The sequence below is a fragment of the Babylonia areolata genome, chromosome 2, assembly GCF_041734735.1.
Source record: "Babylonia areolata isolate BAREFJ2019XMU chromosome 2, ASM4173473v1, whole genome shotgun sequence".
Lineage (NCBI taxonomy): Eukaryota > Metazoa > Mollusca > Gastropoda > Neogastropoda > Buccinidae > Babylonia > Babylonia areolata.
The window spans coordinates 9,456,007-9,470,883 of NC_134877.1; the positions used below are offsets into that span (position 1 = coordinate 9,456,007).

The following is a 14,877-nucleotide window of genomic DNA, read 5'->3' on the forward strand; positions in this document are numbered from 1 at the left end:
ATCTCCCAAGTCAACATATAGGAAGACCTGCTAGTGCCTGAATCCCATCCATGTGTAAATGCACACAGAAGATCAAATACGCACGTTAAAGATCCTGTAATCCATGTCAGCATTCAGTGGGATATGGAAACAAGAACATATCCAGTATGCACACCCCCATAAATAGAGTTTGGCTGCCTACATGGAGGGGTAAATAAACAATACATGTAAAATGTTACAAGTCTGTCTGAGTGTGTATGTGTATGTACAATGGCAGCTGTCAGTTGGCTCTATCCAGGCTGACAGCCTGTTGTGTAAATCACTAAATGATCCTGAGTTTGGGATATAATTCATTGGTGAGTTCCAAACACAACCTCAACAAAGAGCAAGTTACTGAAGTGGATTTAACCTGTTCAGGGCCAGAGAATTTTGTATTAAAAAAACCCCAGTACTTTCCCCTTGCCAGGGAATTTTGAGGCTTCAGGGGTAATAATTTTTCTAACACAAAAACTATAGGAGATATAGAATGAAAGCAACATTTTTTTGAAGGAAAATTACTGTGGATTCTAAATCCGGGCTTTTTACCCAATTATTCAGATCTAAATAACTATTCAGGCATTTCAAATGAAGATATTTTTTGTACAAACAGAATGACACCCAAAAAGAAAAAGATAAAAAAAATACAGCTGGAAATAACATGCTTAGTGTCTGATTATACTTATGCCTATAAGATTATGATGACAACACGACACTTGTAGTCATATCAGTGAATAACTGTCCAAACAATGACATATGTGGGTTCAATCAAGATAAAAAGTCAATCACATTCTCCGAAAGTGAGCCATCAAGCTTTTCTTACACTTAAGAGCGTCCCCCTTTAGACCAGAGAGCATTTTGATGATATTCTCTTCCTCCGTTTGTACCTGATCTGATAAAGTGTCTGCTGTGCATCCAGTCTGTCTTCCCTATAAATAAATCAGTCAACTGATCAGTGACAAAAAGTGTGAAAAAGTATATATATATATATAAAATATTGAATCCTGTCTATCGTCTGTCAACATGGGTTTCAAGAAAACCGTAGATTATAGGTTATCGCCATTTCTGGACGTTGATCACTGTGAAAAGACAATGAACTGACAGGTCAGGACACACCCCCTTACCCTGCCATCTGTCTGGCCTTCAACCCATTGTCTTACACCACTCTATCTCTCCTTCCTCTCTCAAATTACGTAAAAGTACCATGACTTCACTGTCAGTCATTATCACTTGCTCAGAAATGATGTCTGATTGGGTAGATGGACTGCAGAAAGTGCCAAATGTTGCTGTCACTTTCCTCACTGTCGTTGTCATCACCTTCAAGTTCGAACCAATCATAAGACAAGACAGATCCATCTCTCATTGTCATGTTCAAACATAATCATCAACACAGCTTGCAAAGTTGTGTAAATCCGCTGACTGAGACCACTGTCTTCACTTTACAAAGTTTCTGACACCTTTTTGGCATGTGAGGCAAACCTTTACATGCATGCTCCAAGTGGTCCAGTTTGTAAATCATTATTGAGAAAAAAGAGGTGTTCCACATGATGAATACTCACTTTAATAGTATGTTTATTATCCAGATACATTAAACTAACGATTCAGAGTCTGTTCAGGTTCATTGTCCCAAATTCCGATGAAGGAAAAATTGTAATACATGCAGGATTTCAGTGGACATCTTATAGGCACTATGGCAACACATTTTGCAGGACGTCCTACAGGCACTCAACTGGTTAACAGTTGTTTCTTGTGATGCAGATTCTCTACTGTCCACTGAGAGAACACACACACACACACACACACACACACTCATCTATATATAGAGATATAGATATATAGAGAGAGAGATATATATACTTCACATTCCTAATGTGTTTAAGTATCCAACACTTCATGGAAGTGTGACTATGTGACAAAAAAACTCAAACCTGTAGGATGCTTGAAGATGATGACAGCGTCATTATTGAGCAAAGGATAGTAGATAGCTTTCACCACTCCTCCTTTGTCATCAAAGTACTGCCACAACACCTGGACTGAACACTGCGCATCTATGCCCATTACTCGCACTCCTTCCATGATTCTGTAACAGGAAGAAGACCTTATTGATGCACTATCTCAAGAAGCTTAACACGCATGACACGACATACATCTTTCCTCACCTTGGAATGAATTTCTGGCATAGAGTGAAATAATGAACATTTTGATTTCAATATCTTGAGTCAATATAATTTTGACAAAGACAAGTAATTGACAGCAAATGCTGGTAACTTTCAAAATACTGAATCAATTTAATTCTGAATGAACTGAGAAACGATGGAGCTTCAACCAAAACAAATCAAAATGATTTGAAAATCCACAGAACAATACAATACACAATGACTATGCATCAACTACTAAATGGACACAATTCAGTGAGCATTGGAGAAAGTCTTTCTGCTCACTTTCATCACTTCTATAAAACCAATATTGAACAACAAACAGTAAACCAATTGTCACTTGGGTCAAACAATTGTCACTTTGGTGCACAATGTTCAAAATACAGGACTTTGCAGAGCTAATGACCAGAATGTCATGGGCTGCCTGGTCGTAGAACAGTGTCCTCGTGTCCACAGAGTGTCCTCATAGTGGACGGGTAGACTTGTCTCGTGGCTGTGGTCATAGGATTTGGTTTTTCAGGGATGTTTTCCTCTGCATCTTCAGTTTCTTCTTGGACTCCATTGTAAGATTTGTCAAAATTTGATGGAATTTTCTTGAAAAAGGAATTGGAAAAGGAGTGATTCAGTGGGTACTGGAACTGTCAATGACCACTGAATCTGCGAACAGTCACTTTCAGGGGAGATGGGAAATAGTGCGATGTGAGCTTGTTCTGGCAGGGCTGACATGCCAAAGCATCTCCATTAATACACTATTTATGGAAGTGCACAAATTCATAAATAGCTTAAATGCATACAGCACTACACTGTGGATATGCTTTTCACCATTCGGCAATTTCAAGAAGTGTTGTGAGCAAAATGTTGGTCTCCACACCAACTTTCTGGACTTGACCAAGACCCTAGACACCATCAACTGTGATGGCCCTTGGAGAATCATATCCAAGTTTGGCTGTCCTGACAAATTCATCATGTTGGTCCAGCAGTTCCACAATGGCATGCAAGCCAGAATGTGTGACAATGGCATCAAGCAAGGCTGCATTTTAGCACCGACTCTCTTCAGCATGGTTTTTACTTTATTACTATTATTGTAGTTATTGTTGCTCTTGTTTTAGGTGTTTTGTTTTTGCTGTTATAGTTATCATAATTGTTTTTCATCATATTCATTATTGTTGCAATTTTTGATAAATTGTCATTCTTGTTGTTACTGTTGTTGAAATATTCCAGTTCCCAGCCATAGAAACAAACTGACTGACACCATCACATGAACACAAAGAAACAACTGAGCTATTACATTACTAAGCTGTATGCAGCTAAAAACAGGTCTAATGCAGTAACAGAGCATAACATGACTACCAAATATACTTTCAACATCACAAAATAACAAACAGCAAATATTCTGCATAAAGCCAAATCCATGTTGTGTAAATGACCATTTGGGACTGGAAGTATCCAGAATGACAGGGCATAAAGGTCAGCAGCAAGAACACCAGTTTTTATGTTGGATGTTTGTAATTCAAACTCTGAGTTTGGTCTTCTGTACCTTTTGTGCCTGTAACTTATAAGCAGACTGACAGGAAACGTCAGCGATTACTGGCTTGAAGTTGATTGCTGTTTGCCTTGTTTATGAGCAAAGTTATAAAGTATTCTGCAAATAACAATGAAGATTTGTTCTTCTAAGTTTTCTTTGCTGCCAGAGCGGATGCCTCATTCATATTAGATAATCAACTCAGTGAACATAAATAAATTCAATAAATCATTTAAATTAATTTCAAGCCAATGCAGCTTATCAGAGTGTGATACATGGTCACCATGAATTTTAAATGTCTTGGAATTTCAGCTTGTTCAAAACAAAATGTCTGCACACAACAACCTGTAGCAGATTTCAGTTTCTTGAGGAGACGTCACTGCGTTCAGACAATGATGCATACGCTACACCACATCTGCTAGACAGATGCCTGATCTGCAGCATAACCCAACATGCTTAGTCTGTGCGTGTGTGCCTGTCTGTGTGCATATGCAGATTACTTCAACAGAATTCACCAGAGAACAAGACTTAACACTGTCATGGGTTCTTTTTCAGTGCACCAAGTGCATGCTAAACATGGGAACTCAGTTTATCATCTCATTTGAATGACTGGGTGATTTTCCAGTCAAACTTGGGAGAAAGGGCAAGACTGGGATTCAAACTCAGAACCTCACAGATATTACTGGCAGATAAGTGTCATTGCCATTCTGCAACCTATAATATTAAAGCTTTTAACTGCAATAAAACAGTCTGATATGATAGCATGCACAAAAACATTTAAAATTCATATGTAGGAACACAGCAGTCAAATTAACTAATCATAACACTGGACTTAGAATCTGCAAGTCTTGTCAGCATCTGGTGGATAAAATGGCAATCTTCCAGATGTGCAGACTGCAAGTGCCTGAACACCTTTCTTGTGTACACACATACAGAAAATCAAATACACATTTAAGAACATGTTATCCATGTCAGAGTTCAGCAGATTATGGAAAGACAGAAGTAGACAGCATTCACCCAGCCTGACAAGAACCATCAGTAAGTTGATGCTGGTCCTGTAAAAGAAAGGACAGGGTTCTTTGCTTTGTATTTTCACTTTGAGTGCGTGTGTGTGTGTGTGTGGTTTTATCAACAAATAACCAAAAACTGATACGGTTTTATTTCTGGTGTTGCTCATTGTAGCTGAGAACTTCGAAAATTAAGTCTTGACAGCAAAACGAGCTTTCTAAAATCCTTCAATTTCTCCATGTATCAAACAAGCAAACTAGTCATATTGATTTGTTTATTCCTGTCTTCCTGCACAGACGAAAATCTGAGAGAAAAATCAGTCCAATTGCAAATATGAGCAGACTGGACTAATTCATTGTGAATATCGCCTATGAAATATAAACGACGTCCAAGCTTGTGTTAACTTTGCCAGACAGGTACAAACACGTTGATACTGGGCGGGAAAACGTACCAAACTGAAACGTGTCTTCCATCCCTATTTGAGCTTGAACTTTAGTTCAAGTTAAAATGACGACTTATCTAAATGATTTGGCCTTCCAGACAGTTCATATTGCATCAGCCAAGTTACCTTCGATTTGTGCTGCAACCTAGAGCCGTCCTCTCATGTGTAGTTACAACTCTTCGAGACAATCCGGAAGCATATTCACGTGGAGAACCGAAAGTAGGTACTGTTTTCAGCAGTCGACAAGATCTGTGCAACAGGAAGTTCTACCGTTTGTCAATACAAACTTCTGTGTACGACATGTACGCTGCATTCAGGATCAGGATCAGGACCAGGATCGGGATCTGGGGCGTTGTTATATATACAACTTTGCCATTTTTGGCTTTTTATGCCCCTCCAGATTTTACTCCTTTTTGTTGTTGGTCAGGTCAATGACTAAGTAAGTCATTCTATCCATCAAAGTTGTATTTCGTTTTTGTCAATGACTCATGTTAATCTATGAGGTTCTTAAAAGTATTTATACAAGGTGCACGGCACAATATTGTTTGTTAGTTTGTTCCAATAATTTGTTACTCTGTCTTCCCAACAGATAACTTTTCATTGCGAAACAGAAGCAAACCGAGCTAAAAACAAAGTCGAACAGAAACAATCAGAAAAATGAAAACCATGCGGTGGTAATCCATTTAGAACTTTAAAAAGAAGGGTATTACATCTGGGCAGGCGACCAGTTCACGTCAGGATTATCGTTATTCTTTGGAGCACGAGCGCACGCATAAACTTGTGCGAACAATGTGGGCGGGCATATGACACACACACGTGGACGGACGGTTCAGTGCCAGTGCACACCATGACATTAAAAAAATCTTTGTCCATGTGTTGATTGAGTCGAGATTTACGACCTCGGCTGGTGTTGGTGTTCGCCCAAGCCCGGGCAGAAAAAGTTTTTGGATACATGTATATGAATGATATGACACTTATACTCAGTTGTATAGCACCTATATCCTCGGTCGGAGACCAAGCTCTAAGCGCTTTGCAAACACTTTGTCATTTGCATAACATTAACAGGCGGTCTACTCAGTTGGGCAGTGCCGACTGACACTGTGAGCTGCCATTGGGTGCTCATCGGCCGTTTCCTATGTCAGGATCAGGATCAGGATTTGGGGCGTTGTTTTATACAACTTTGCCATTTTTGGCTTTTTATGCCCCTTCAAATTTACTCCTTTACATTGTTGGTCAGGTCGTTGACTAGTTCAGTCATTTTATCCATCAAAGTCATATTTTGCTTTTGTCAATAACTCATGTTTATCTATGAGGTTCTTAAAAGTATTTCTACAAGGTGCACGTTTGATATTGTTTGTTAATTTGTTCCAATAATTTGTTACTCTGTTACTAAATGTAAACTTTCTGAGATTTGTTCTGGAATACTGTTTAAATATTTTGTCTGTACTGTTTCTTGTAGTGTCTACCTTTGGAGTAAAAAAAAATTTAAAAAAAATCATGCTTTGTTTACATCGTCAAACCCGTTTAATATTTTGTACGTCTGTATCAAGTCCCCTATTACTCTTCTTGCTTTAAGTGATGGTAGTTGTAAGTACTTTAATCTTTCTTGATATGAATAATCTTTTATGCTATAGACCAGCTTTGTTGCTCTTTTTTGAGCCCTTTCTATGGCTTGTGACTGTTTTATTTGCGTTGGGTACCATACAGTGTTTCCATATTCTAGGATAGGTCTAACTAATGTTTTATATAACCGTAAGAAAGTAACTTTATCCGGCTATAAATGTAAATGCTCTTTTTATTATTCCAATCATTCTGTTCGCTTTGTTTATACTATTTGTTATATGTTTGTCAAATGATAAATTTTTGTCAAATGTGACACCTAAGTCTTTTTCCTCATCACATTTTGATATTTTTATTTCTTTGTCTCCGATTTTCATTATGTACTCTTTCTCTGGGTTTGATTTCCCAATATGAAGTACTTTACATTTTGTAGCATTGAATTATAGATTCCATGTGTCTGACCATTTTACTAATGTTTCAATATCTTTTTGTAAATCCTGATAGAATTTTGGAGAGTTGTATAATTTTGTGTCATCTGCAAAAAATTTACATGTACTCTTTAGTTCGCAAGGGAGATCATTTATGAATAAAGTAAATAGTACAGGTCCTAATATACTACCTTGTGGTATGCCACTTATAACATCAGCTTTACCGGAGAAGGAACTGATTCAATCATGTTTTACTGAGGCACACACACACATTTACACTCATACAGACATCCAGTAACTTTTTTTCTTTTCTTTTTTACGCGTATGACCGTTTCGTTTGTTTGCCTCGCCGCCGCCATTCGGCAGCCATGCACACTCCATTTCGGCTGGACGGGGGTGTGCATGATGGGTATGTCATCAGTCTCAGTCTCAATGAACTGACCCCGAGGCCACCGACTGGAACGCTGACACTGGGATCTTTAATGTGACAATTTGATCTTCTTTATGCGTGTACATACGAAGGAGTTCAGGCACTAGCAGATCTGCACAAAATTAATGTCACAGTTGACATAGGAGATCGGAAAAGATCTCCACCCTTCTTCATCTTCATCCTCAATGGCAGAGCCAGTTAGCCATGAGACTTCCAATCCAGTGTTCACCAGTGATCAGGGTTCGAGGCTCTGTTTCGGTATGGTGTTGTTTCTTTGGGAAACGGACAGTTTACACCGGGCAATTTTTCTCACTCCACCACCCAGGTTGAATGAGTACCAGACTTCAGTTGGGGAAGGTTAAAACAGCAGGAGACTGGACGACTGTTTTCAGCCGGAATACCTCCTGGCGACTTCAAGACAGCTTTTGTTGGGTTGAATGGTGGTGCAAGATGAAGCGGGTTGTCAGTCATACTGGCTACGTGATATTAAACTGAGAAATATCTGCACCAGTGTAAATCTTGAATTGACAAACTGAGTCACAATTAAATGTCAAGTTTTGCATACCACGGGGGAGCACTAGCATCTACTGCACCCAAGAAGAATGTATTGTTGTCAGTCGTTGCCTCCTCTACTATGTCGGTTTGTCAGTTTTGTTTTACTGCGACACACAAAGGGTCGGAAATCCCGGCAGTGATTCAGTTTACCACAACTGCGACATGTTTTGCCCCTGGCTGGACATAGTTCAGGTTCTTTGCGATGAGGGTCCCTGCCACATCTGTTGCACTCGGTACTGAATGTCGAAATTTACATCTACTGTATGTATTTCTATGGTGTGCGATCATCTTTATCTCCCGGCTTTTTCTCTCTTTGCTCCCTTCCCTCTTGCAAATTTTAACATTTCATATCTGAGTTGTCCTCATATTGGCAAAATTCTGTAGAAGAAATCCACTCTGATGGGTACTGCAAACTTATATATACCTACATGCACTCAAGGCCTAACTAAGCGTTCCGTTATGCATCAGCCTTCCAGTTGTGGCGTTGTGTTATGGATTTGTACGCACGCAGTGACGCCTCACGGTCGAGTTCGATTATAGGAGGCGCAGGAGAGAGGTGTTGGCAACGTTGGCAGTCCCCGGCAAACGCCAGAGATCCAAACCAGCTGGGGTTTTTTGTTTGTTATTGTTGTTGTTGTTGTTTTTTGTTTGTTTTGTTTTGTTTTTTAGCATGAGTCCGCCGCAGTCGCCTGTAACTCCCCACCCCCACCACCCGGTCCCCGACCCTCTCACCGTTTAGTTGTCCTGTTCAACAGCCGTGCGCACCTCACTTAAAATTAGCCGGGTCACATCTGGCGGAGTTACACTTTTGGTCTGTGGCATCCAATACAAGGGAAGTAACTCTACAGCTTCACAGAGCAAAATGGTGAGCCACGCGGAGCAGATGCAGAAGCACTTTCAAGCTAACAGTAGAACGAGGGACATTCAAATACACACGGCCAAAGTTCATTCCGTAGCATGGAGTGCTGATGGCAGGAGACTTGCATCGGGGTCTTTCGACAAGACCGTTGCCATATACGCCTTGGAAAGAGAACGTCTGGTAAGAAAATGATCTATGAACAGTAATATTACTTTGTTGCATATTTCTTCCCCTCCACTCGTATGTGTCACGGGCGGAATGATTCTCCACGCCTTGTATGGGGGGAAATATAATGTCCTATTTTAGAATATTAAATTATTGCACCTATGGTTACATTTCCATGGTTTGTTGGACTAAAAACGGAAAAAGCAAAATGGTTGCACGTTAGTAACTTGGTTTAGTAAGTACTGGCAGCAACATTTTTAATTCAAAGTGCAGAACTTAAAATTGTAATTGATATTTAGACCTTTACAAACAAATAGAAAAAGAATTTTGCATATATCTTTATTAATTTCATAGATATGGCGTTTAACGTTCGTTACTATTTTCGTTTGCCCGTTTACTGTAAAAAAAAAAAAAGCCGTTTTAAAGTCCCAAACATAAGTAGACAATAAATTACGTAGATTTGAAATTTCCAGAATGTATTCAGCAGTATCCAGGAAGGAGGCAGCTATAACTTTACATCTTTTGTTCCTTTCTTTCCAAAGTACTGATCTTCCAAAAAAGTAAAATGTTATAAACTGAACAAGGTGAAAATTTCATGATAAAGGAAATTTGACCCAAAGGTGTATGCCAATGAATAGTGTATATGCAGCCAATTGCATTTATTTCTGTTCATTTCATATTTGTATACATAATATATATTCATACTGTATTTTTTTCTGAGCAACACAAAAGCAAAATATTGAAGTTATTGACTCTCAAAATCATTGAAATGCACAAAATGGCATGTGATGGACAAAGGAGCAGTATGAATACAGAAAAATGGCTATAACTTTTGAACTGATTGGTGGATTTGCATGCAGTTTGGATATGTGATAAACTAACAGCAGTGACTTATACCGACAGAATTTTACAAACATAATAATCAGTTCATATTTCTGCTGGATGCCTATTAGTATTAGTATTGTTGAATCTTTCAGTTTCATTCACCAAGTAAATTTGATACCAGCAGGGACTTGACTGCAATGATATCACAATGAAAAGTGCATGGATTTTAGCTGTCTTTGTTTTAACTTAGTTCTTTTGCACTGTTTCTGAAACCTGTTAGTCAAAATAAAGACAAATATATTTCTTTTTTTCCAATCAGTGTATTTTTGTTTGTGAATGAACAAAGATAAGATACAAATTGTGTTATGACTGCTTGCCCAGTGCTCTGACTCAATTTCCGGCATGGCTGACACAATGCAAGTATGTAACTTTCAGTGATGGTACTCATGGCATTCATCATTGGTGACGATATTTAGTAACAAAATATTGGTCAGAGATGATGAAATCAACTGTTCAAAAGCCATTTTAATTTGAGTAAAAGAGCAAACTTCTTTAACTCACTCAGGATGGATAGTTTTCTCCCTTGCTTTTCCTTACAGACGGCCCATTTGTTAGGGTTTGGGGAAAAATAACAGAAAATACAAAACATAAAGTAACTGAACGAAACTCACCATACTTGACCCACTTACCCCTCTCCTCATGTCGCATGTACACCCACCTTCCTCCCTCTTCACTGCCCTCTGAATCTTGAGTCACTGTCAGTACCTTCTTGCTGGTAGCTTCCTTCACTGCAGATACTTTATTCAATGTCTTCATCATCCTCATCAATGTTGAAATCTTCAGTTTGGAGCATTTCATTTTCAGTCACTTCACCAGCAGTAAAAAGCTGCTGTCATGACAAATTTTGCTCCAAAAATTTTCATTTATCACCTGCGACACTATTTTTGATACGCATGCAGATTAGCTTGGCATGTGGGGTGCTGAAGTCAGTCGCTTGGCAGCGAGTGTGTTGTTACGGAATTTCACGATGAAACTTTCCATTTGACCCTTGACACGTTCGCAATGCCCGGTGTAGCTGTGATTATAACTGTCACTACCCCATGAGGAAAACGTGGAAAAAATTTTAATTGTTGAAACCGCTATCGCCTTCCATTGTCTGGAACCGCGCCTTATGTCAGGAACGCTATAGCATTCCATTGTCCGGAGTGAATTAAGGGAATGATGCTTGAACCAGTGTTACACAAACATGAGTGTATGGGTTACTTCATTTTGTGTCAAAATATAGACTGACATTTCTTCAATAAAATCATTTGGTACTACCTGCGTGTTGTTTTAAGACCCCCACCCCCCACCCCACCCCCACCCCCCAAAAAACAACAACAACAAAACATATTGTTAGAGTTGTGCTGGTACTTTGTAATGACTTGTGGGAAAAAAAACAACATCAAAAATAAAAAGGTACCTTGAGATTGTAGGGTTTTCCCCCTGTTGAATCTCTGTGTGTGTGTGTTGTATGTGTGGGTGCATATGTAACTGTGAAATGGAGACAGATTTTGTTACCTGGAACTAACATGTAATCTGCAGATAAGACACATGTGTACATATATATATATATATATATATATACATATACATATATATATATATACATGCAAACATAGTATATGAACAAGTAACCTGTACACACCTGGTGCACATCAGATGTAATCTGCACACACACTTTTTTATCAAGTCATCACTCTCACACACACACGCATCGATGAGCTGGACATAATAACTGTATATATATGATTATCATTATTATTGGGGATCACCAACACTGTCAGCTGTGTTCTCAGTTTAATTTTTGTGCTGTTGATTAATGAAAAAAATAGATTATACCATGTTTAAAAAATCTCCATGACACCAACACCACCATAAAAGAAATTTTTTTTGATTATGAAGAATGAAAACAAAGTTTCTTGCAGAAGTGTACCTGCGTACCCCACCCAACAACAACAAACAAAAGAAGAACATAGATAAATAAAATAAAATGAAAGAAGTCAAGATGAAGACTCAATGGGGACATAAAAAAGGCCGAGAGGTTGAGGCAGATGACTTGTCAGTCCCTATACTACTACTACTACCAACTTACACTGTCGCTTCGAATTCCGTGGTGGCCGCCATTTTTGTTTCAAGTTGACCAACTCTTAAATGTTTAATCTTGATCTTGATTTTGTCAGACGCTTGAGGCCTGGTCGTGGCCTGTTCACCATTCTGGGCTTGTCACTGTTCTAAAACTTGCATATGTGGTTGTTACTTGTGGTAGCACTCTGGGTAGTAAAGGGTCGGAATACCGGCCCAGTGAGTGTCCAAGCTGTCATCGAAAGCAGCTGGTGTTGGGGCTGTCACCACCTCTTCTTGGAGACCATTCCAGGTGTTGATGGCCCGTTCCGCAAAGAAGGCACTCTGAACGTTGAGTCGATAGTGGACATTGCTTAGTTTCAAGCTGTGGCCTCTGCTCGTTTTGTTGCTGAAGAGTGTGAACTGTGGCTTGTCCGTCTTGTATATGCCATGGACATACTTGTAGGTGTCGATCATGTCGCCACGTTTCCTTCTGTGCTCTAAACTGGGCAGTCTGAGCGTGGCCAGCCTCTTTGAGTACACCTTGTCCCTCAACGAGCCAGTGAACTTTGTGGTGCATCTGTCAACATCTTCGACTTCTCTGCAGATTGTCTTCAATTGGGGATTCCAGACTGAGTGTCCGTATTCGAGAATCGGTTGTACCAGTGCCTTGAACAGTTGTACAAACAGGTCCTCAGTAAGAAAGTCAAAGGATCGTCTGATGATTCCAACCACTTTTGTTCGCCTTCGAGGTGATGCTTGGCACGTGGGCCTTGAAGTCAAGCTTACTGTCTATGAAGACACCTAGATCTTTCTCCACATCACTTCCTGCTAGGCTGTAGTCGTCTCTGTTGCTTGTATTCCCTCTCATGAAATAAATGGCTTCAGACTTGTGGCTTAAGAACACTGAATTTCTCAGGATGAAATCTGAGAAGCCACTCACTTGACTACTGCTGGAGTCTGTCCAAATCATCCTGGAGGGTCTCTGTTGATGCTTGCTTGTCACTCCTTGTGAAGATCTTTGTATCATCAGCAAATAGTGCTGTCCACTCTACTGGGGAGATCGTTGTTGTACATCACAAATAGCAAGGGTCCCAGAACGCTGCCTTGGGGGATCCCACTTGTGACATCAGCTTGCTGTGACGATGCTCCATCCATGATCACCCTCTGCTTTCTCTCAGACAATAAGTCCTGGATCTACCCTAATATTCTCCCTGTCACTCCGAAAGCTTCGATCTTGGAGATAAGACGACTGAGGGAGACGCTGTCAGATGCCTTCTGGGAATCCATGTAGATAACATCGACTGAACCACCATTGTCCAGGATCTTTGTCCATGAGTCTAAAACAGCAAGGAGTTGTGTACAGCAGGATCGACCTTGTATGAAGCCATGTGTGGGCTCTTTCGGATCTGTTGACGACTTCGCCTTAGTGCTCTGTGTAAGTAGTATTCTTCATACATACTTATATACATTTATCTCAGGCGTATTCATCGGAAAATGAAAGTTTACGGTTTCTTTTACATTTATATACTCAAAGATTGCACTATTTTAAGCCTCTTTTTTTGTTATAATTTGTATGTGAAAAAATAGTTTGATAAAACCCCTCAAATATCTTTTGTATCTTTAATCATATTAAGCTGTCCTTTAAAAATTTGCTTTCATCATTCTTTGACTGACATTTTGATATTAAATATAGCTGCCAACAATAATTAGGGAAAGTGGCTCAAGTGTTGAAACACACAAGGGTATTCGCTTGTGTTGTGTCAGCCATGCCGAAAATGGGGTCAGAGCACTCTGCAAGTGGTCAAACACGGTTCAGATCTTATCTTCATTCATTCTCCAGACACGCTATATAGAAACCAAAATACACTCATTGGAAAGAAGAAATATTCGTCGTTATTTTTACATAAAGGGAATAGTGAAACATTGCAAGAGGCCTGAGTAAATTACTAACAAAGATCACTAAGATCCTTGCATTTTCCAATTGATGTCAGCAAATTGGAGTGCCTGCTGGTACTTTAGTGACTGATTCTGCATCAAAATTGAGTAACATAATGTACAAAATAAGAGTTGAAATCCACTGAAGATGGGTTACATACAAGCACAAAAATTGCGGGTAAAATAGATGCAGTAATTTTGGATGCTATTATTATTATTATTATGAGCGTTTACGCCTCATCTTGAAAATAAGCCCTAGGCATTTACAAATAGAACACACACATAAATATCAAAAAGGAAAAAAAAAACTGAACACAAGATACCAAACATTATTAAAAATTATTCATCCCCCCACTTACCCCCCACCCCACCCCCCTCTCCTACTCTCCCTCACACACACACAAGCACACACGCATGCAGGCACACAAGTCATAGCACACAATCATAAATAGTACACAATAAAAAATCCAACCAACAATTTCTGAAACTCTCAACTCACTCACTAATAGTCATTTTAGTTCGTACTGGAAATGGATGAACTTGGCATATTGCCGACAGTTTATTTTCTTTTGGGGTGAAGATTCAATCATATTTGATTGGATCTTGCAGCAATGCCAATCCTAAGTTTGAAGGAAAGAGGCAGATGGTCATGACACACATTTTTCAATACAGTGTTCATGAGGGTCTGGGTTCTTGCCCTTTCTCCCAGGTTTGACTGGAAAATCAGACTGAGTGTCTAGTCATCTGGATTAGAGCATAAACCATGGTCCCATGTGCAGTACATGCTTGGCACACTGAAAAAGAAACCATGGCAATGAGTGTTGACCTCTGGCAAAATTATGTAGAAGAAATCCACTCAGATAGGTATATA

At 39.4% G+C, this 14,877-nt stretch overlaps 2 protein-coding genes across 4 annotated transcripts in view; one reads left to right on the plus strand and one right to left on the minus strand.

Moving 5' to 3' along the window:
• LOC143297329 (uncharacterized) overlaps nt 1-5,401 on the minus strand; it is a 107,053-nt gene extending 101,652 nt beyond the window's left edge. For both annotated transcript variants that reach the window (XM_076609627.1, XM_076609618.1), the window contains exons 1-2: nt 5,270-5,401; nt 1,944-2,095 (exon numbers count right to left, since the gene is read on the minus strand). In XM_076609627.1, coding sequence (XP_076465742.1) covers nt 1,944-2,091 — 148 coding nt within the window. In that variant the 5' untranslated portion in view covers nt 2,092-2,095; nt 5,270-5,401. The remainder of the gene's footprint in view (nt 1-1,943; nt 2,096-5,269) is intronic.
• A 54-nt stretch (nt 5,402-5,455) lies between these two features.
• LOC143297341 (THO complex subunit 3-like) overlaps nt 5,456-14,877 on the plus strand; it is a 76,268-nt gene continuing 66,846 nt past the window's right edge. Inside the window, exons 1-2 of one of the 2 annotated variants that reach the window (XM_076609646.1) lie at nt 5,456-5,582; nt 8,965-9,155. In XM_076609646.1, coding sequence (XP_076465761.1) covers nt 8,979-9,155 — 177 coding nt within the window. In that variant the 5' untranslated portion in view covers nt 5,456-5,582; nt 8,965-8,978. Of the gene's footprint in view, nt 5,583-8,964; nt 9,156-14,877 lie in introns of those variants that run through there. The other variant, XM_076609639.1, reaches the window with a different exon arrangement.